At 49.1% G+C, this 23,058-nt stretch overlaps 1 protein-coding gene across 7 annotated transcripts; it reads left to right on the forward strand.

The window, feature by feature from the left end:
- Positions 1 to 6,935: 6,935 nt before the first annotated feature.
- On the forward strand, positions 6,936 to 20,619 carry CD40 (CD40 molecule). Of its 7 annotated transcripts, none has more exons than XM_008951386.5 (9): positions 6,936 to 8,664; positions 12,093 to 12,171; positions 12,506 to 12,631; positions 12,883 to 13,029; positions 13,399 to 13,492; positions 16,915 to 17,016; positions 18,416 to 18,502; positions 18,605 to 18,633; positions 19,154 to 19,291. In XM_008951386.5, exons 1-8 carry the CDS (start codon positions 8,614 to 8,616, stop codon positions 18,630 to 18,632), a joined length of 714 nt encoding a protein of 237 aa, XP_008949634.1. In that variant the 5' UTR covers positions 6,936 to 8,613; the 3' UTR covers position 18,633; positions 19,154 to 19,291. The 7 variants fall into 7 exon arrangements, with proteins under 7 accessions (XP_008949634.1, XP_034803029.1, XP_024782708.1 ...); XM_034947138.3 differs by having other exon boundaries at positions 6,937 to 8,664; positions 18,416 to 18,514; positions 19,154 to 19,259; XM_034947136.4 differs by having other exon boundaries at positions 6,946 to 8,664; positions 16,915 to 16,976; positions 18,416 to 18,514; positions 19,154 to 20,616.
- Positions 20,620 to 23,058: the final 2,439 nt, after the last annotated feature.

Here is a 23,058-nt window from a genome sequence, read left to right on the forward strand (position 1 = left end):
TGATAGGATACTCAACTTCCCTAATAATTGAGGAAATGTAAATAAATGCAGCAAAGAGATCTCTCTCTTCACCATCAAATGGTCAAATACTAAAATGAATGATAACATTTAGTACTAGGGAGAAGGCAGAGTAAAGGTCCCTTCAAACATATGAATTTCCCAAGGTTTTTGGAAAGTATCTTTAAAATATCTGTTAGCATTTACAATATAAATACCCACAAATTCCTTCTAGAAATCTGTTGTATAGAAATAAAAACACACGTGCCTAACCATACGTGTAAAAACATTGTTGCAGCCTGCTTTGCAGTAGAGAGAACCTGGATGCAACCTGAATGTACGTCAACAGGAAAATGGTTAAATTGATTGTGACAAGTCCACACCATGGAATCTTACACAATTATTTTAAAGAAAGAATGTGTACGATCTGTATCTACTAACCTGGAATTATTTCCATGATATATTATTAAGTGACAAAAATGACTGCAAAAAAGATAGAGATTCCTTTTCTTATTAAATGAACAAATATATTCTTAAATGTGTAGACAGATATTTATCAGGCTATTATGGGGAGAGAGGTGTAAAGATAGATAAAGAAAAAAAAAAGACATGCCAAGGCAGGAGGATTACTTGAGTCCAGGGGTTTGAGGCTGCAGTGAGTTATGATAGTGCTACTGTACTGCAGCCTGGGTGACAGAGTGAGACCCTGTCTCCAATAAAAAAAAATAGGAAAAGAAAAGAAAAAATAAAAATAGGAGTTTATAAAGGTGGAAATAATATACATGGTCTAATATTATAGGAAAATGTAAAATAGATCATCTATTTATGATATCCCTTGGAAAGAAAAATCTGAAGGTCCCTATAGGCAAGGATTAAAAGGTGGCACACGCAAATGTACAAACCAAAATGCTGATTTCATTATGAGATGGGACCATGGATTTTTTGGTCTGTAATAAAGCGCCTGTTTCATATTTATCTTGAGTGGGAAAGTCTCGATTACTCACTGGGCTATGGCTGCATGAAAATATACAGAATTGTATCTCTTGATCCTGATTCTCAAAGTGCTTTTTTCTTTTCCCCAGCTAATTCACTGGGCAGAAGTTGCCTTCTAATGGGTCTTTCTTCACGGTCTGGCATTTTTAAGGCAATCAGAACTTTGAGGATGTTTTCCCTGCATTATTGGGCCAAAAACTATCTGCCCTCTCTGGTTCTTACGTTTGGTGTGTGCCCAAAATTAGGAAGAGCAAGGGGAAAGGAGAAAAATGTCATCCTGCATAGAGAACAACAAGTTGTGCCGAGTGTTCTGAGGGAACATTGCAGGGCAGATGGATTGTTCTGGATGTTCAGGATGTGTACCCTTCTTACTTGAGGGGAAGGAGGGCAGGAGGCTTGACAAGGAAGCCAAGGAGGCATAGAATGTGCGTTGTAAGCCAAGTGTGGCCACTCTGATTCCTTTCCCAAGACTTTGAACCTCGAGGGAGTGATGCTCAAGTTCAGGGGTAGTTAGAGATTGTGTTCATTATCTATTGCTGGGTAAGAGGTTGACCTGAAACTTAGTGGCTTGAAACAAGAAAACATCTATTATCTCACAGTTTCTGTGGGTCAGGAATCCAGAAGCAACTTAGCTGGGTGGTTCTGATTAGATCACCACTGGGATCAATGTGTCAGCTGGGGCTGAAGTCATATGAGGCTTGACTGCTGTGGGAGGGTCCACTTCCACTTCCACTTCCACTTTCACTTCCTATGTGGCTGAGGGCTGGAAGCTTTGAATCCTTGCCATATGGACTTCTCCATAGGCTGCCTGAGTGCTGAGTGTCCTCATGACATGGCAGACAGCTGCTTCCCCAGAGGGCCTGGAGACAGTGCAGGGGGTGGGGGAGAGGGGAGAGAGAGAGAGAGAGAGGAGAGAAGAGAGAAAGGAGAGAGAGAAGAGAAGGAGAGAGAAAGAAGAGAGAGAAAGAGAAGAGAGAGAGAAAGGAGAGAGAAAGAAGAAGGAGAGAGAGAAGAGAGAAAGGAGAGAGAGAAAGAAGAGAGAAAGAAAAGAGAGAAGAGAAAGAGAGAGAGAAAGTAGGAGAGAGAGAGAGAGAGAGAAAGAAGACAGAGAAAGTAGAGAGAGAAGAGAAAAAAGAAGAGAGAGAGAAGAGAGAGAGGAGACAGAGAAGGGAGAGAGAAAGAAGAGAGAGAAGAGAGAAAAAGAAGAGTGAGACAGTGCACCCATAAGATGGAGGCCTCAGTCCTTTTATTTTTATTTAATTTTTTTGTAGAGATGAATTATTGCTGTGTTGCTCAGCTGGTCTAGAACTCCTTGCTTTAAGTGATCCTTCCTTTCTTGACCTCCGAAAGTGTTGGAATTACAGGCATGAGCCACTGCACCCGACCTCAGTGGGTTTGTAACCTAACCTTGATGTGACCTACACTCACTTCTGCTGGTTTCTGTTGGTCACACAGACCAACCCTGGTACAATAAGGAAGGGGACTACATAAGGGTGTGAAGACCAGGAGGTAGGGATTGTTGAGGGCTGTCTTGGAGGTAGGCTGGCACAGAGATGGTTTATAGAACTTTTCTGTGGCAGAGTCTCATCTATTCCCTGCCTCCTGTGGTTTTGCCTGGGTGCCTCCCTTGAGCCTTCCTGTCGGCTCTCTGGGCTGCCCAACACCCTTTCAATAGTGTCCTCTTTTATTTAAGTTCACTGCTACATCTTCTCTTGTTTGCAAGGACAACTCTGATTAGAACAGGTGCTACAAGAGAGGACAGTGGCGGGGGAGGTGGGTGGGTAGCAGAGGAAACTCATTTTAGATAAGATGGTCAGGGAAGGCCTCTCTGAGGAGGCGCCACTTACCCTGAGACATGAATGGTGAGGAAGAGTCAGCAGATGAAAGGTGGGAGGAGGGGCGTTTTAGACAGAGGGGGCAGCATAGCCAAAGCTCTGCGGTGGGAACCAAGGTTGCCAATGGCCAGGTCACGCAGCCTCTTGAGGTCACAGTAAAAACTTGGATCCTTTCCCCTGCAACCAAAGCATCTCTTCTTCCAAACATCAGAGTCTGGGAGGGCTGAGGACCAGGCTCCAGGCCTCATTGTGCGGGGATCAGATCAGCCGAGTAAGTGGCTTTAACCAGATAAGGATCAAGACATTCTCTGCTTTGTTCTCGCATCTGTTTTGCCGGCTCTTGGGTTTTCCAAATTTCTGCTTGGGTTCTTTTCCGAGTTTCTTAGTTCCCTTTGATAAATTCCCATGCGATACTGGTGAGCTAAAGGGAAAGCTTTTTGTCCATGGTTAGGCCTGGGAATCCCAGCTAGAGAGCCCTGTCATCTTATGGAGATGGGCTGCTACCCAGGACGGTGTGGGAATGGGCAGGTGGGTCTGAGGGATCCCTTCAGCCTCATTACTCTATAGTTCTGCGTTTATTCAACAAATACCTGTTCAGCATCTGGCAGGTGTTCAGACTCTGTGTGGGTGTTAGGTTAAGAAGATAAAGGAGGCACTGTTCCTCCTCTCCACAATTCAAGTTAGAAGTGAGGGATGGCCTGATCCAAAGGCGATTGAGTGCAAATTCCTTGTTCCTTAGGAATCAGCCACATGGCTGGCCCACAGCCAAAGCCAACAGGTCCTCTGTACCCTGTATTTTAGGGAGCCAGATAGTTTCCCTCCAGGTTTACTAAAGGAGGCAGAACTCGCTTTACACCCACAGCCAAAAATTCCAATTTCCTCTTCCTTGCCCATACAGCAATCTTGGGGAGGAAGGAGGTCCTTGGTTTTACTGAGTAGTCAGGTGTTCATAGGAGAAGGCCATTTCCTCCCTCCCCGTTAAGGGTGGGGTAGTGGAAATTCAAAGGAAGTCCCTCATGGAGACTGAGAGGTGACTGCAAGCATGGGGTGCTGGGATGCTGTTCCCTGATGGGTGGTGGACTGTGGGCAGTGGACTGTGCCTATCTGAGCAGGGTAGAGGAGAGGTGAGAAGAGGGGCATTGTGGTGTAGCTGACTGGATGCATGAGCTTCTCTAGGTCAAGTGGACGTTGCAGTAATTAGCCTGGCTGGAGCACTTTTCTGGTGGCCTACTCAAGCAGGTTGACTGCTGGGCAAGAGGGTCAGGACACTGGTAGGCCCTAGGTGGTGGGGTGGGGTAGGCGAGGTCAAGCCTGGGCTGGATGACCCTGTCAGAGAATTGTGCAGTGGAGAAGCCGCTAAGGAACTTACTCATTTGCCCATGAGAAACCATATATGGACACGGGGTTGGGGTGGGGGTGGTAGGGTATGTCTCCCAACCAGACCATCCGCCCCACCTCCACCAAGTCCTTTTCCTCCTAGCAGGCAGGGTCCTGGCTCAAGTTAACTCTTGAATGAGTAAGAGAGGAGATAAAATGAGATTTAAATTGAGTTTGAGAATAAAGGTCTAAAGGATGGAGGTTTAACAACAGAAAGTGATCCAAAAGTAATGCAATCTGCCCAAAATGTCATTAAGGGATGGAAAAGGGAGATTCAACACAGCATGGCTGAAGGCAGAGATTAGGGGAGAAAATCTTCATCATTATGCCCCACAGAGTTGAATCGCCTCAATACACTGGCTCCACAAGTAAACAGAATAATTGAAATACAGTGTGGTCGGGCTAGAGTCTTGCTTGGGTAAAGCTGCCCCAGGTTCTGAGAGAGCACAGGGGGATAGGTTGGTTGTTAGAGAGAGATTTCCAGAGGAGGGTTGCCTGAGATGGACCTTGAAGGGTGAGAAAGAGTTGGCCAGGTGAAAGGAGAGTGGCAGTGGGAAGGGAGCTCTCCAGGCAGAGGTGACAGCACGGGACATCTGGGGAGTGGGGCTGGAGCATGAAGGGGAAGGCAGGAAGGATGCTTAGAGATGTACACCAGGAGGCCCATGGCCTTGCAGCTCTGCAAGCTTAAGGGGTGAGGGCCCTGGAGAGCCACTTTAAACCTTGGAGCAACACAATTGGATTTGCATATTAGACAGAACACTCTGGATGCCAGATTCTGGCAGCGCTGTGGACACTGGACCTCTAGGCATGCTCCTCACCCATTCACCTGGCACTGTGAACCCACCTCCCTACAAAGGCCATTTCATCTCTGTGTTTCCAAAATCCTGGCTCCCTACTCTTTTGAATGTCCTTTGCTCCATTCCTATTGCAGAACCCTTCATTGTTCCCTTTTTGATTGGCCTCCGAATATTGCCACTTTCCCTTAAATCATCTTCTCGCTTTCCTCCTCCAGCACACTCTTCTCAGCTCAACAAGATTCTAGGCCTTCTCTGGGCCTGTGCCCACCAGCACATGCCTCCTCAGGATATGTATATACTAAAATATCTTCCCTTTATCTTATCTGGTCTTCGCCCCATGGGGCAACCCGAAGGCTAACATTTATTCCTTCACACATTAATTTAAGCTGCTTTAATTGCTGCTATGATATGTTTTATATAATATAATTAATGTTTTAATTCTGTGTACTTGCTTCCCCAGGCAGTTTTGTGAAAGGCCCAATTTTGGAATCAAGCAAATAAAGAATAAGTAATGGCTGAAATCATTATAGTAACACCCCTCTCTCAAAGGATTTAAAACCGTGCTTGTTTTTTTCAAAGTACGTTAAAAAGGGAAAAGATATTTTAATCTTCTCTTCATCCTGGGCATGTTTGGGTGGCTTTAATGAAGTTCCCTGGACCCTGATTTCAAGAGTTTCTGGCCTTTTGGTATCTGACCACCATTCTCAAGAGGCCACTGCAGCTTGAGGTCTGTGTTGAGATTACCAGCTTCGCACCCCCTGCCACCAACTCTTTGTCATGATTGGAGGCTGTACTTAGGATGAGAAGTTGCTGAACCCACTCATTCATTTATTCATTCATTCAGCACCCGTATATTGGTGTCCTATTATGTACCTAGGACTGGGATAGATCCAGTCCTGCCCTCAGGGAGCTCACAGTCAAACGGGACCAGGCAGAAGGAGTTATGATCTGGCATGCTAAATGCTGTGGCAACACAGGGGAGGAGGCAGGGTGGGATAGAGTACCTACCTCTGCCTCAGGGAGTTGGGGAAGGTGTAAGAGGAGGCAACATTTAAACTGTTTAAGAAAGGAGAAGGAAAGGAAGGAAACATCAAGAGCAATGAGATAAACCGTAAGGAAAAAAGATTGTGTGCCTGGGAAGTGGGGAGAGGCTGAAGCCAGTGTGCATGGGAGGACATGGCAGGAAGTAAGCATAGAAAGAGAGGTTGGGGCTGAGTGAGGAAGGGTGTGCTTTGCCAGGATAAGAAATTTGGATCATCCTGAGGGTGCAGGGAAACCCAAAGAGGCTTTTATGCAGGAAAGTGTCCCAGTCGATCAGATCTGGAGTTTATCAAGAGAATCGCAGCAGTGTAAAGAGTTGCCTGGCACATAGTAGGTGCTCAATAAATCCTGTGGAATGAGGGAGGCTGTTGGGACAGTCCAGATGAAAGATGGCACCCTCTGAATTAGGGCAGTGGCAGAGGTGACAGAAAATAAGGGATGGATCCTAGAGGCAGAATCCACAAGACTTGCAAATGTGCCCTTAACAGCAGAAGCCACGAGAATGGGGTTAGAAGTGTCCTCCTCTTCCATCCTCCCTGATCTGTGAGGTCTGGCCTCTTGTCCTGTTCCAGAAATTGAGAGCTTGGAGGGTCATCACCTCAACCGTTGTCTAGTTCAAGCTCCTAAGTTTTCCTTGGAGAAAAATTTAGGCCAAAGGCAACACAGTCCTTCAGAGGCAGAGGCTGCACCAGAACCCAGGTGTTCCATGCTGCAAAGCAGAATGTTAACACTGGTTCAAGAACATCTTGAGGGCCAGGTGCGGTGGCTCATGCCTGTAATCTCAGCACTTTGGGAGGCCAAGGCAGGTGGATCACCTGAGGTCAGGAGTTTGAGACCAGCCTGGCCAACGTGGAGAAACCCCGTCTCTACTAAAAATACAAAAATTAGCTGGGCGTGGTGGCGCCAGCCTGTAATCCCAGCTACTCGGGAGGCTGAGGCAGGAGAATTGCTTGAACCCAGGAGGCAGAGGTTGCAGTGAGCCGAGATCATGCCACTGCACTCCAGCCTGGGCGACAGAGCGAGACTCTGTCAAAAAAAACCCAAAAACCAAAAACCAAACAAACACCCAAAAAACAAAATGAAACAAAAAACAAAAAAACAAAAGCATGTCTTCAGAGTTCATGAACCCAGGAAATGTAGGCACAAGTGAGTGTGTGTTTCTGCAAAATGAGAGGGTCCCGAGTTTCCTAACATACTTAAAGTGTTTTATGATGCCACAAAAGGCTGGCCCACTCTTTTTTTTTTTTTTTGAGATGGGGTTTTGCACTGTCGCCCAGGCTGAAGTGCAGTGATGTAATCATTGCAATCATGGCTCACTGCAACCTTGACTTCTTGAGCTCAAGCGATCCTCCTGCCTCAGCCTCCTGAGTAGCTGGGACTACAGGTGTTTGCCACCATGCCTGGCTAACTTTTAAATTTTTTTTTTTTTTTAGAGATGGGGGTCTTGCCATGTTGCCAGGCTGGTCTTGAACTCCTGGCCTCAAGCAATCTCCCTTTTTGGCCTTCCAAAGTGTTAGATTACAGGCGTAAGCCACCGCGCCTGGCCCCCACCTTTATTTTTATTTTTATTTATTATTTATTATTATTTTTTTTGAGACGGAGTCTTGCTCTGCCTTCAAGGCTGGAGTGCAGTGGCATGATGTCGGCTCATTGCAATCTCTGCCTCTGCGGTTCAAGCGATTCTCCTGCCTCAGCCTCCCGAGTAGCTGGGATTACAGGCGAACGCCACTACATCCGGTTAATTTTTGTATTTTTAGTAGAGACGGAGTTTCACTATGTTGGCCAGGTTGGTCTCGAACTCCTGACCTCAAGTGATCTGCCCGCCTCGGCCTCCTAAAGTGCTGGATTACAGGCGTGAGCCACCGCGCCCGGCCCCACTCTTAATAAATGCCTGTCTCCAGGTGCTGGGTGGGAGGTGGGATGGAATGGAATGAGGTGAGGACGCATGGATGCATGGATGAATGGATGGGAAGTTGAGACGACGCGCCCACACGAGGGAATTTCCTTTGAAAGAGAGCGAAATTCTGAGTTGGGAAACTCTTCCTTGAAACGCCTCCCCATACCCCAGCTGTGGCCTTCCCGTTTTCTGCGTGGTGGTGTGGGGGGAACTTCCTCAGGACTCTCCGCAGTGGAGCCTCTTTCGGTTCTGCCAGGATACCTAGAGGCAGCGGAGAGCGGGGCAGGGAGGGGAAAACCGTGAGGGTCCCTGTGGCAGGCCCCAGCACCCATGGGATCTCTCTCCGGTCGCAGGAAGCAGGCTAGCTCCTAGCCCGCCTCGGCTTGGCCTTTGTGGGACCTGGGGGCAAAGAAGAAGGGCTGTCTCTGGGACCATGCCTCCTCCCGTACCCAGCAAGATGCGTCCCTAAACTCCCGGGGGAATTAGACTTGTGGGAATGTTCTGGGGAAACCCCTGCGCGGTGAATTGCTGGGGGCTCCGCCCCCCCGATAGGTGGACCGCGATTGGTCTTTGAAGACCCCGCCCCTTTCCTGGGCGGGGCCAAGGCTGGGGCAGGGGAGTCAGCAGAGGCCTCGCTCGGGCGCCCAGTGGTCCTGCCGCCTGGTCTCACCTCGCCATGGTTCGTCTGCCTCTGCAGTGCGTCCTCTGGGGCTGCTTGCTGACCGCTGTGAGTTGTTTTTGCCCCGACCAGACGGGAGTTGGGAGTGGGGAATGAGAAGGAAAGGGAAGGAAGACTTCGGGGAAGAGGCCTTCCTGGCTGATTTTTGTGGGGGCAGGAGGGTGGGTAGGAGCTGGGCAAGGTGCCCCCGCACCTGGCTGAATGGGGTGGGCTGCCTCTCTCTTCTCCCGGGCTGGGGTCCCGGGAGCGGCCTACAGGGGCCGCTCAGGGAAGGCACTGGCTGCCCAAGCGTGCCTAGACGGCCTGGACGGGTTTAGGGAGCCTCAGAGGCTGGCCACACAGAGACTGGTAGGGGGTTCGGAGGGCGGGAAGTGAGGCGGACCAAGGGAAGGGGCGGGTCTGGCCCGTTTCCTGTCCCCTTCTTATTGTGGACAGATGCCAGCCTCTGTAAGTAGTTATCATCTCCTTGCCAGCTGGGGCTGCCTTCTTCCAGGGCATCTTGTGGGAACAAGAGATGGGTGCAGAGGCCCAGGTACTTTTGTGAGAAGGCAAGGAGCTTTTAACATCGCCCTCCACCCCGAACCGTATCTTGGGTGTTCCAACCTAGGAGGAATCCCCAGGGCTTTGCCTTTTTCTCCTGAATTTAAGATGACATAGGAGACCCCTGGGGGAGATGAACAGTTTATGGGACACAATAAAGGGTTAGGAGACCAGACTTCTGGTTGGCTCTGACCAGGGCTGGTGATCAGAGGGCTGGAGAAACCAGGGGTTTCTCCAGGCACCAGAGGGGCTCAGAGCCAACCAAGCATATCTCCGGGATTTTCAGAAGCCTACACTTGACTCACTTTTTGTTTAAATGTATTTTTGTAGTTCCTCATTCTGGAGGCTGGGAATCCCCCAAGTACCTGGCTCCTTCATCCCAGCCCCTCTGGCCTCCCCCTACTTTAGAGGGCTGTAGATTCCGGCCTGAAGCCTGGGCAGGAATGACCCATGGTATCAAGGAAAGCAAGGGAAGCAGCAAGGGAAGAGAGGGAGTGGGGAGGCTGCTTTGGTCCCAGAGCTTTCACTTTCACCTGAAGCAATGGCTCTTAGGGAACAGGGAGGCAGGGGGAGGGCGGAGCTGGAAAGAGGTAAAGGGGGGCCCTTGTGGTAGGAGTGGAGAAAGAGCCAGAGGAGGTGGGGTGAAGGGTGTGATCCAGGCTTCTCAAGAGCAGAGTTTGCCCTCATAACTCCCAACTTTGGCTCCAGGTAGAGGCTGGGCTGTGACAACAATGTCAGAAGCTATCTATTGAGGGCGTCTTGTGTGTCAGGCTCTGAGCCAAACACTGCCTGTTTTCTTTGTCTGATTTCTCACAACTCCTCCATTATACAGATGGGCAAATTGAGGCTCAGAAAGGGGGATTGTCTTGCCAAAGGTCTCATAGCTAGCTAATGGAAGAACCTGGTTGTGAATCTACATCTGCATGATTCCAGAGCCTGCCTCTCAGATAGTGAGAGTCTCCAAGCTCTGGTCCTGAGCTGTTTTGTGGCAGAAGGACCAGAACTATGGGGAGTGAGAACTGGAGATTGACAGACTTTTAGGGGAGCGTTTTATTTCTCATGTGTTTGAAGATGGTATCAAGGACTTTCCTATCTTTGGGAGTGTGGGAGCTCCACGTTCACAGGATGGTGTCTTGCAATGAGCTGCTGGGGGGCAGTAGCCTTTTCTACTTCCTTTCCCATTTTGGGTAAGACACATTTCTGTAAGTAATTTGCTGAGATACCCAGGTTGAATGAGAGCCACCAGTTAGGTAGGATTCTGGACAGCCAGCCAGGTAGCCGGGCTGCTTGCCATATATCATGCAAGCAGAAACAAATGAATGATGATTAAAATTGCCATTTAATGAGCACCTACTATGTTCCTGACACTGTGCTAGGCCATATACATGTATTCTTTCTTATCTTCACAATCCAACCTGCAGGGCAGGCATTATTATTCCCATTTTAGAGATAGAGAAACTGAGGCTAAGAGAAGCAAAATAACTAGTAAGTGTTACAAAGTCAGGACTGGAGTCTAAAGCTGTCTGACTCTCAAACTTGTGTTCTTTTCACTGGCTGTTCCCAAACTGTGGGACAGTTTTAAGGAGCACATGGACATAGAATTAAACATACACTTACTTTACAGTTCTTTTAAAAATCCTTCTCATTTTTTCAAAGAGGAAGTCTCTGGAGCTAGAATAGAGTTAATGCCTCTCAAAGGCTTGCTAATCCTCCTTTTAAAACAAAAATCAAGAGCAGGCCTGGGAGGGCCTTCAACAAGCAAACAACCAGCTGGGTTTTAATAACCTTGTTTTGTTTCCCCAGAATTTATTTTTAGGGTTACCTTTTATTTATGAGAAGTGATACTGGTTCTTGTCTCTTGGCAATGATGTGAGGTTTACATTTAAAGTAAATGTACCGGCCAGGCACGGTGGCTCGTGCCTGTAATCCCAGCACTTTGGGAGGCCAAGGCAGTCAGATCACTTGAGGTCAGGAGTTTTAGATCAGCGTGGCCAACATGGTGAAACCCTGTCTCTACTAAAAATACATAAATTAGCTGAGCATAGTGGTACACACCTGTAATCCCAGCTACTCAGGAGGCTGAGGCTGGAGAATTGCTTGAACCCAGGAGATAGAGGTTGCAGTGGGCTGAGATGATGCCACTGCACTCCAGCCTGGGCGATGGAGCGAGACTCTGCCTCAAAAAATAAAATAAAAGTATTGAAATTAACAATAAGTAATTAATAGCATGGGTGGTACCTGGATGTAGTAAAATGGTGAAGATGAAACACAAGTTGATGGAGAGAGGGAGCATTGAGACCTGAGTTCTCATTTGGACTCTGTCACTGTGAGACTCTGGGCAAGTGACCCTCCTCTTTGGTGCTCAGTCTCAACTATCTGTAAAATGAAAGTGTGAGTTTACCCTTCCAGCTTTACATTCTAGCATTTTATGAGGGAAGGGCTGGATGAACAGATGATGAGGAGTTGGAGGAAGAAAACATGATGGGCTTTGGAAAGGAGCAGGAAGGGAAGCAGAAGAATAGGAGGAAGAGGCCAAGTGCTAAACATAGCCCCAAACAGCACTGGGACCAGCTGAAGTCAGCCAGCTTCAGGACTCCAGGGGAGCTGCTGGAGTCCCCATATCCTATGGGATCTTTGGGAAGAGGAATGACTCAGGCATCAAGCCCCAAGGAATTCTGTTCAGTTCAGAGAATATTGTGAGTTTACAGTACCATTGCTTTGTAAAAATACCAGAATGATTCTCTGGGTGCGATTATAATCAGCTCAGTTGACAATTTACTTGAAAACAGACATGGCAAATATCATGCAGGTTCCACTTTCTGTTTTGACTTGCACTTCAGTTTGCAGCCTCTGTCCTGGATGACTTTTACCTTTCTGCTAAAGAAGTTGCAACGGAGATTTCAAGATCCCTTCAAATTGCACAATTCTGTTTTTAGGTCCATCCAGAACCACCCACTGCATGCAGAGAAAAACAGTACCTAATAAACAGTCAGTGCTGTTCTTTGTGCCAGCCAGGTGAGATGCCAACCCTCTAGCCCCATCATGGAGTCCCCCTTTGCTTTGGTGGCAGACGCAGACCCCATATGTTAACTGTAAACTCAAATCTGAAACGACCCACTTCCCAGCCCTGCTTCACTGTCAGAATGTTCTGGTTCCCTCTCTACCAGGTAAACCTCTGTCTACCCTGAACTAGGGATCCCAGCTTCTCCATCTTCCTCGCCTGACTATGAAGGATCCAAGACCTTCATCTTTGAATCCCCTACCCTAAAGCCTGGCCTGATCATTGTGTGGTTAGTGTCTGACTCATGGAGTTGGCCAGAGCCCTCCCTCATTTCCTGATGTTTTCCAGGACAGAAACTGGTGAGTGACTGCACAGAGTTCACTGAAACGGAATGCCTTCCTTGCGGTGAAAGCGAATTCCTAGACACCTGGAACAGAGAGACACACTGCCACCAGCACAAATACTGCGACCCCAGTGCGTGCGCTGTTGGGAAAGGGACGCTTGGGAACCGGGCTGATATTCCCGACAATGCAGCCATTCTAATTTTATGTAGCCAGGGTCTGCTCTGATTGGTTGGAGTCCGGGCTGTACTGATCATTAAATGATTTGATTGCCATCTCTACTTGGAAGAGGGTCTGAGGAAGAAAGAGCAGGCAATGTGGGGAGTGAGGCTCAGAGCATGGCCCAGCAGGGGGTTCCCATCCTTCCTGCCCTTCTCTTCTCAGACCTAGGGCTTCGGGTCCAGCAGAAGGGCACCTCAGAAACAGACACCATCTGCACCTGTGAAGAAGGCCGGCACTGTACGAGTGAGGCCTGTGAGAGCTGTGTCCTGCACCGCTCATGCTCGCCCGGCTTTGGGGTCAAGCAGATTGGTAAGTGGCTCATCTGGGAATCAGTTTTGGAGGGGGACAGAGGAGCTTAGGGCCCAAGGTGAGGGGCTGGGCAGTGGGCACTTAGCCCCAGAGGCAGAGGAAGCAGAGGCTCCAACCTATGTCGGTATCCCCACTGGAGTGAGCTGCAGACGGGACCTTGTTCATTCTGCCTTCTGCCATGGGGATCTGCCTTTGAAGGGCAATGGGAGAAGTCCTCCTGGGGACTGCAGCTGTCGGGGGCAGTACCACATCGGGGGAAGAGTGCTCAAGGCAGGAGCTCTTCCCGTCCTGCCTGGCCACTGGCTGCCTTGTGAGCCGGACAGGTGGTCCACTGTGATGGTTAATGTCCCCCTCCCCACCCACTCCCAGCTACAGGGGTTTCTGATACCATCTGCGAGCCCTGCCCAGTCGGCTTCTTCTCCAATGTGTCATCTGCTTTCGAAAAATGTCACCCTTGGACAAGGTATAAGCACTCATCCCTTGTGTTTCCTGCTCTAAGAGTGGCATGGAGCTGCCTCCATTCTCTCCAGCCACCTGTCCTGTCCCTGCCCCCAGAGGTCCACACACACTCATGTACTTGTGAAGCATCTGCAGAGTGACCTCATGGCCAACCAGACAGGCACATTTCCACATTTTTTTTGCCTGCTGTCTCTTTGAGGTAATAGACACTGTTGATCTCTCGCTTCATGAGAGCCTCCTATCTTGGGGGTATTGGGACACTTATTTTAGCTTTCCTTCTGCCCCTCCTGCTTCTCCTCAGTTTTCCTCGTCTTGCTTTCACCTTACCTGGCTTTCTAGGGCTTTCTGGGCTCTGGGTGCTCACTCTGAGGGCCTTCCTCTCTTACCTCCAACTCCAAACCCACACCAGGTCCTGCCACTGGCTGTCTACGTGTTTTGGGAATTTACTCACTGTCTCCACTGTTGTCACTTTAGTTTGGGCCTCATCACTGTGGTCTGGGTGATGCCTTTTCTGCCTCCTGGCCTCCCTGCCTCTGGTCTCTCCCCTCCTGCTGGTTCTGTCTCTATCCTCTTGCCAACATGAGCGTTCGACAGTTTCTTTCAAATCATGACACTCTCCTATTTGAGATGCTTCCTGTCTCTCTGTTGGAACTAAGCCTCCTTAGCATGGCACCCAACCTTCCTGTTGCATTTCCTGCTCTCTTTCCTGCATCGCATAGCTTCATGCTACTTGCAATCCTCTGAACACACTGTTCATTCTCTTCCCTCAAACTCATCTGCCTGGAATACCTTAAACATGGGCCCCAGGCCAGGCGCGGTGGCTCTTGCCTGTAATCCCAGCACTTTGGAGGCCAAGGCGGGTGGATCACTTGAGGTCAGGAGTTCAAGACCAGCCAGCACAACATGGTGAAAACCCATCTCTACCAAAAAATTAGCTGGGTGTGGTGGTGGGCGCCTGTAATCCCAGCTCCTCGGGAGGCTGAGGCTGAGGCTGAGGCAGGAGAATCACTTGAACCCGGAAGGTGGAGGTTGCAGTGAGCCAAGATAGCGCCACTGCACTCCAGCCTGGGCAACAGAGCGACATTCTGTCTCAAAAAACAAACACCTGCCCCATTAACTTTTTGCATTTGATTTTTAAAACTGGGCAAGATGGGCACATGGGACAGAAGGCACAAAAGAGCCAAAGCGATGTCTTTCTCCCATCCCTGCCCCTTAGGCTCCCAGTTCTTTCGGGAGGGAGCCATTGTTCCTTGCATATCCTTCCAGAGATTCTACATATAAACAAACCAACACACACACACACACACACACAAACACACACAAAATTTCCCTCCTTTTACTTTTGCACAAATAGGAGTATACCATATACATTTTATTTGTTAACTGTCTGCCTTTCCCTAATAGATTGAAAATTCCTTAAATGTAGATACTTGGCCTTTTTTTTTTCTTCCATTGATACATCCCCTATACCTGGAACAGTACCTGACGCATGGTAGGTGCTTACATTTTTACTGATAAATGTTGACTGATAACTGGAGGCACCACTGGTATAGTTTTTTTTTTTTTTTTTTTGAGACAGAGTCTCGCTCTGTCGCCCAGGCTGGAGTGCAGTGGCGCAATCTCGGCTCACTGCAAGCTCTGCCTCCCAGGTTCACGCCATTCTCCTCCCTCAGCCTCCTGAGTAGCTGGGACTATAGGCGCCCACCACCACACCCGGCTAATTTTTTTGTATTTTTAGTAGAGACGGCGTTTCACCGTGTTAGCCAGGATGGTCTCGATCTCCTGACCTTGTGATCCGCCTGCCTTGGCCTCCCAAAGTGCTGGGATTACAGGCGTGAGCCACCGTGCCCGGCCACCAGTGGTATAGTATTAATGGAATCAGTGCATTAGCTTACGTATCTGATTACAGTTCAGTAAGTGTGTGACCCTCACTGAGCCTCAATCTCCTCATCTGAAAAATGGGAATGACCTTCATTTCACAAGACTTGAGCTAAAAACATGTAAAGTGTATTGTAAATTCCTGAATGCTCTACTCATGTAAGACTAAAGTAGGCCGGGCGTGGTGGCTCACACCTGTAATTGCAGCACTTTGGGAGGCCGAGGTGGGCGGATCATGAGGTCAAGAGATCGAGACCATCCTGGCTAATATGGTAAAACCCTGTCTCTACTAAAAATACAAAAATTAGCTGGGCGTGGTGACGCACGTCTGTAGTCCCAGCTACTTGGGAGGCGGAGGCAGGAGAATCGCTTGAACCTGGGAGGTGGAGGTTGCAGTGAGCTGAGATCGCGCCACTGCATTCCAGCCAGTCTGGCGAAAGAGCGAGACTCTGTCTCAAAAAAAAAGAAAAAGAAAAAAAAGACTAAAGTACATGGTTTCTTCAAAGCTTCTCTCTCTTTCTCCCACCTTAGATGATTTTTCCTTTGCAATGTCCTGTGTCCATTCCGCCCCACTCCTCCTGGGGCCACCTGGACCAGGTCTTCATCATCTCATATCTATGTGTTTGCTGTGTCTCCTGGCTGGCCACTCTTCTGTAATTTCTCCTCCTCTGAGCTCTCTGGGCAGCTGAATCTTCTCACTAGTGAAGTCGCCTGGTTGGATGCTGATGAGACTGACCAGCTGAATCCAGTTGAAAACTTCACACTTGGCAGTGATCTGGTTCTAAAGACACAATTTTCCATAGTTTCCTAACACCATCCTGCATGCCACCTGCCTTATTTCCCCACATCACATCGTCCCACTTAGCGGGACTGCACTGCTGATCCAAATTTTACATCCTTTAGGGCCCACTCAGGTTGTATGTCCTCAGGGAAGTCTTTCTGGAAGACCCTTAAAGCAGAGGTTCTCAACAGGGGGCAGTTTTGCTCCCTGTGGAATGTTTGCCAATGTCTGGGCACATTTCATTCGTCACAAACGGAGAGGGGGATGCTACAGGGATCTGGCAGATAGAGGCCAGGGATGCTGCTGAACATCTGCAATGCATAGGACAGCCCACCCCCACCCCCACACCCCCAGTAAATAATGATCCAGCCCAAGTGTCACTGGTGCTGACGTTGAGTAACCCTATCTTAAGCTGAACTCATCATCTCTCCATTCCAGCCTTGGTGGATTTTGTCTCCTCTGAACCATTCCCATCTCACTTTAGCCTACCTAGATCACAAAGCTTGGCACTCATTATAGACTCCCCTATTTATTACTCCTTCAAGATGTGCAAGAATCTTTTCTCTGCACTTTTAAGTTCTGTAAGAAGAGTCTGTGTCGTTCCTATAATAACCAGCATAGGACATTGCACGTGTTGTGTGCTCAGTGAACCTGGATTTGTTGATTGTTGACTGACTCACTCTAGAGTTGGAAATCTTATGCTTGGGGAAACTTAATATCTCTTTCTTTCTCTGTGTGTGTGCATTTGTGCACGTGTCTGTGCATAGCTGTGAGACCAAAGACCTGGTTGTGCAACAGGCAGGCACAAACAAGACTGATGTTGTCTGTGGTGAGTCGTGGACAATGGGCCCTGGAGAAAGCCTAGGAAGGTGGGAACTGAAGGGGGAGATGAGGCACACAGGAACACTGGATGGGAAAAGGGGGAGGGGAGGCAGTTTGGGGGTGTGGTATCACAGCTCTGCCACTTATCTTGGGAGTCTGGGCAAATCACTTCCCCTCTGTTAGCCTCAGTTTCTTCATCTGTAAAATGGGATGATAACAGCACTTCCTTAGTAGGTTTTGATTTTAGAGTGAGAAGGTTGGCCTACAGTAAAGATCAGATAATGTAAATCAGTGAAAAAGGTCAGGGGTAAGAAAATTACATTCTCTTTACCTAATGCTAAATGACCAGTTAATGGGTGCAGCACACCAACATGGTACATGTATACATATGTAACAAACCTGCACATTATGCACATGTACCCTAAAGCTTAAAGTATAATAATAATAAAATTAAAAAAAAAGAAAAATACATTCTCTTTGCTTTTTCTCAAAATGTACTTTCCTCTTTGTAGGGCTGGGACTAGAATGAGGTGAGCAAGGCACTTGCCCTCGGGCGCAATATTTAAGAAGGTGCCATAAAAGTGTAGTAATCAAGGTAAATTCATTTTTTTGATGCAATATTTTTAAAAATAAAAATTAATGCAAAGAAATCCATGATGAGCAAGATAGCAACATTTTAAATAAAGAATAGGATCCGACCCTGTGTTTGCATGACCCTGCCTCACTCACCTCACCCTAATCCTGGCCCTGGTTCCAGTAAAACGAATAGGCAGCCAGCCTGCAGGCCATAGTTTGCTGACTTGGTGTCCGCCTGATGATTTTCAAAATATGGCATTAAAAGAATGTTTACCTTGATGACTGAGTGTTTTGGACATCCTTTTCAATTTTGTCCTGAAACAATTTCATCCCTTGCCTCACGCTAGTCTCCGCCTTGCCTTTTGGTCTTTCTTTTATTTTCCCACTTTGAAAAAAAAATTTGGCATGAGAAATACTTTACCTTTCCCCTCCACTCTTCTATACCAAAAGCAACATGCAGACATGAATCATGCTAGACCTCGGCATTGGGCAGAGAGCAGGGAGTGGCGGGGAGCATGGTGAGCAGGTGGTGACAGCCACTGCCACCACTCGCTTCTAGATGGTTCCCAGGTGGGGAGGCTGCCAACTGGAACCCAGTCTTCCCAGTTTGTAAGAGAAATCAGATGTCTAGGTTTGAATATGTGATCTCCCAGTTTAAAAATGTCAGCAAATATTTCCAAACGTTAAGAAAATGTTCTGGCTCCTTTAAAGACATCTGCCAGCCACATTTCCCCAAGGACCACGGTTTGAACCTTCTGATGTAGATGAGCTCTGACATTGGAAGATTCTGGAGTCTGACAAGTCACAGCAGGTTGAGGGTAGGGAGAAACTGCAGGTGAGGGGTGCATGCTGAAGTCCTGATTTCTCCAGGTCCCCAGGATCGGCTGAGAGCCCTGGTGGTGATCCCCATCATCTTCGGGATCCTGTTTGCCATCCTCTTGGTGCTGGTCTTTATCAGTGAGTCCTCAGGTGGGGAGGTGATGGGGGAGGGAGGGGAGACCACCTGTTTCTTATCTGGCCTCTCCAACTCCCCATCCTTTTTTTTTTTTTTTTCTCTAGAAAAGGTGGCCAAGAAGCCAACCAATAAGGTAGGTCACCCCTGAGAACCGGGACAGAGTTTTGACAAACTGGGAAGATGGCCTCACGGTTGCCTATGGGGCAGTAAAACTGATTCAGAGTCTGTCTCTGCAGCCAGTGGGGTGGCAGCAGAATCGGGGACTGTCATCCCCACCCACCATGCTCCTTCCATCCAGAGCTCAATCCCCCACAGAACTGCCCCTGGCACCACTGGCAGAGCCTAACACTGGCTGTTCTTCACTCCTTTCCTGGCATTCAACGCGTGGGGAGCTGCATCTTTGGGCCTTGGGGCTGGGTCAAATGGGTGGGAGCAAATGTGGCAGCCCCTTAAGCCCACTGGCTCCCACTCTGGAAGCTCTTCGTCGCCCGTGGTGTGGCCAGCAGGGGGCAGGAGGCACCCGAGGAATCAGCACTGACCCGCCGTCTGGGAAGGGCGAGCGCTTGGGGAAGGGATCCGCTTCCCAGGGAGGGGCTCCTCAGAGGCACAGCTGCCCCTGCTGCTGGGGGTGACCTCACACCTTGCCTCTCCAGGCCCCCCACCCCAAGCAGGAACCCCAGGAGATCAATTTTCCCGACGATCTTCCTGGCTCCAACACTGCCGCTCCAGTGCAGGAGACTTTACATGGATGCCAACCGGTCACCCAGGAGGATGGCAAAGAGAGTCGCATCTCAGTGCAGGAGAGACAGTGAGGCTGCACCCACCCAGGAGTGTGGCCACGTGGGCAAACAGGCAGTTGGCCAGAGAGCCTGGTGCTGCTGCTGCTGTGGCGTGAGGGTGAGGGGCTGGCACTGACTGGGCATAGCTCCCCGCTTCTGCCTGCACCCCTGCAGTTTGAGACAGGAGACCTGGCACTGGATGCAGGAACAGTTCACCTTGAAGAACCTCTCACTTCACCCTGGAGCCCATCCAGTCTCCCAACTTGTATTAAAGACAGAGGCAGAAGTTTGGTGGTGGTGGTTGGGGGGTATGGTTTAGTAATATCCACCAGACCTTCCGATCCAGCAGTTTGGTGCCCAGAGAGGCATCATGGTGGCTTCCCTGCACCCAGGAAGCCATATACGCAGATGCCCATTGCAGCATTGTTTGTGATAGTGAACAACTGGAAGCTGCTTAACTGTCCATCAGCAGGAGACTGGCTAAATAAAATTAGAATATATTTATACAACAGAATCTCAAAAACACTGTCGAGTAAGGAAAAAAAAGCATGCTGCTGAATGACGGGTATGGAACTTTTTTAAAAAGTACATGCTTTTATGTATGTATATTGCCTATGGATATATGTATAAATACAATATGCATCATATATTGATGTATAACAAGGGTTCTGGAAGGGTACACAGAAAACCCACAGCTCGAAGAGTGGTGACGTCTGGGGTGGGGAAGAAGGGTCTGGGGGAGGGTTGGTTAAAGGGAGATTTGGCTTTCCCATAATGCTTCATCATTTTTCCCAAAAGGAGAGTGAATTCACATAATGCTTATGTAATTAAAAAATCATCAAACATGTAAAAAGAAAAACGGGGGCGAACATGCTGGGTGACATGAGCTGTTTAACCTGCTGTCAGGCTCACGGAATGAGGGCATTTTCTGTAGATAAATAAGAATGTCCCCAGGCTGCTGCCCCTCCAGGGTGGTTTCCATGTGTGCTCACATGTGGTATTGAGATTGCAAAGTGCTCTTCCCATTTGATTCATGTTCACAAAAATAGCCTTCCCCAGCAGGGTGGGTCTGCATCCCTCCCTCTTTTACAGAGGTGGAAATGAGGTCCAGAGAGGCGAAGTGACTTGCCTGCGGTCACACAGCGGTGTCTGGTGGTGCCATGCTCAGAGCTCCTCACTCTGGGTCCTGAGCTCCTCCCAGATCTGCCTGCTGTCTGGAAGCGACATCTGTAGCTCCTTCCCAGGGAGATCCTGGGTCTCTCACCGCCTTCTGACCTCCCTGTGGCTGCAGGAGCTACTGCTTCTCGGTCAGATGGTATCCCCTTCCCCCCAGCAGTATCTCAGGATAAAAATAAACCATCCTGTTCTCTTTTCCTGCTGAGCCAACTGAGGGGGAGCCTAGCCAGGAGGAGCGGCAGATGGAGTGGGAGCAGAGGGGAGGGGAGGGGAGGAAGGTTGGAGGACAAGGAGGAGAAGGAAGAGCAATGCAAAGTGCCATGCAGAACCCTGGCACAAAGGTTCGAGGTGAGGTTTAACCCAGGGGTCTCAGCCTTTCCCAGGAAAGAACCTGCTTTGGATTTCCCCAACACATCCTGCTGGCTGGAGGGTGTGGGGCAATGGGGGGCAAGGGGAGATGTGGAGAGGGCTTATCCCAGTGGAGGCTGTGAGGGCAGCTGGGAGCCAAGAGAGGGGCACCTGGCTTGGCAGGCTTCCCAGAAGAGCTTCAAGAACCATTTGGATACACCAGGTGGAGGCCTTTGGTTTAGAAAGTGGAGCAAAGTGGTGGTGGCGGGGAAGGGGAACTTTGGGACCTAATTCTTGTCTCTTATCTAGAGCCTAAGAGTGAGTGTTGTTCACTTCTTTGGTGGTATGGTGGACAGAGACCAAAGACCCACGCCTGCCACAGATCATCTGTGTGGCCTTGGATGAGTCACTTTCACTGCTTCACTTCTCAGTTTCCCTATCTGACAAATGGTGACAATATCTGCAGCAGACGCTATTGATGCCTCCTGTGTTCTTTTCTAGGTCAGAGCTTCTCAGAGTGTGGGTCAGGCGCGGTGGCTCACGTCTGTAATCCCAGCACTCTGGGAGGCTTAGGTGGGCAGATAACCTAAGGTCAGGAGTTCGAGACCAGCCTGACCAACAGGGCAAAACCCCGTCTCTACTAAAAATACAAAAATTAGCCAGGCCTGATGGCGGGTGCCTGTAATCCCAGCTACTTGGGAGGCTGAGGCAGAAGAATCACTTGAACCCGGGAGGCGGAGGTTGCAGTGAGCCGAGATCATGCCACTGTACTCCAGCCTGGGCAACAGAGTGAAACTCCATCTAAAATAACAACAACAACAATAGCAACAACAACAACAAAACTTGAGCGTGTATCTGGACCACCTGCAAGGTGGTCCTCTCCACTATTTTCAGAACTGGAAGGATCCTTAGAACTCCTAGGGACCCATCATGCATCCAGGAACAAAAGCCCAGAACTGAGTAACTTTCCTGAGGCCACATAGAAAGCTCCTGGCCAATCTCTATTTAGAACCAGAACGTGCTAACGCTGCCAAGAATAACCACCTCTTCTTGTTAAAGATCATGGGGCCCCACCTTCTGTGTTTCTGATTCTGTGGGTCTGGGATGGAGATCAAGAATTTGCATTCTAACAAGTTTCCCAAGTGGTATTGATGCTGCTGGCCCAGGGTTTATACTTGGGGAACTACTGCCTTCATATTTCTTTCTTTTTTGTTTTTTGAGGTGTTGTCTTGCTATGTTGCCCAGGCTGGAGTGCAGTGGTGCCACCCCAGCTCACTGCAACCTCCATCTCCCGGGTTCAAGTGACTCTCCTGCCTCAGCCTCCGAAGTACCTGGGACTATAGGTGTGCGCCACCATGCCTAGTTAATTTTTTGTATTTTTAGTAGAGACAGGGGTTTCACCATGTTGTCCAGGCTGGTCTTGAACTCCTCACCTCAAGTGATCCTCCCGCCTCGGCCTCCCAAAGTGCTGGGATTACAGGGTGAGCCACCGCGCCCAGCCAGCATTCATATTCCTATACTGTGTAAGCAGCCAGTTTCTGACTGCAAGCACTGAGGATCACTTGCCTCAGGGCTTTTCCAGGTCTTGAAAACATGCTTGGTGCAGAGGCAGGCCAGGTAAGCTGTAGATGGGGGAGTTAATTCCCCGAAGTACTCTCAGCCAGCCAAGGTTGAAAGTGGGAGGATAAATACTCAAGCTTCCTTGCCCTTGGGAGGGACAAATGTGAGCTGTGTTCTACAGTGTCTCCGAGGCTCCCTGGAGGGACTGAGCTATGGAACCTCCAGTGGGCACTCTGCACTGATTCCCATCCTTTCCCTGTCTCACATCCCCTGTCCACCACTGGTGCTTCCCGGGTTCAACTCCCAAATAAACGACCTGCATTCATCCCTAGTCTCAGGATCTGCTTCTGGGAGAAGTTCCCCCTGAGAATCAGCAGAGCCCATGCACAACAATGTGCAATTTTGTTTTTCTTAGCGTCCCTAATGAAGGGAAGAGGTGGTTATTCTTGGCAGCGTTAGCACGTTCTGGTTCTAAATAGAGATTGGCCAGGAGCTTTCTATATGGCCTCAGGAAAGTTACTCAGTTCTGGGCTTTTGTCCCCGGATGCATGATGGGTCCCTAGGAGTTCTAAGGATCCTTCCAGTTCTGAAAATAGCGGAGAGGACCAACCTCTTCAGGGTGTAGGGTCCTGCCCGGTGCGTGGACGAAGGGGGTGGCTGTGAGGCGCGCATCAGCCAGAAGGTGGCGCCAATGT

Source organism: Pan paniscus, chromosome 21 (assembly GCF_029289425.2).
Source record: "Pan paniscus chromosome 21, NHGRI_mPanPan1-v2.0_pri, whole genome shotgun sequence".
Taxonomy (NCBI): domain Eukaryota; kingdom Metazoa; phylum Chordata; class Mammalia; order Primates; family Hominidae; genus Pan; species Pan paniscus.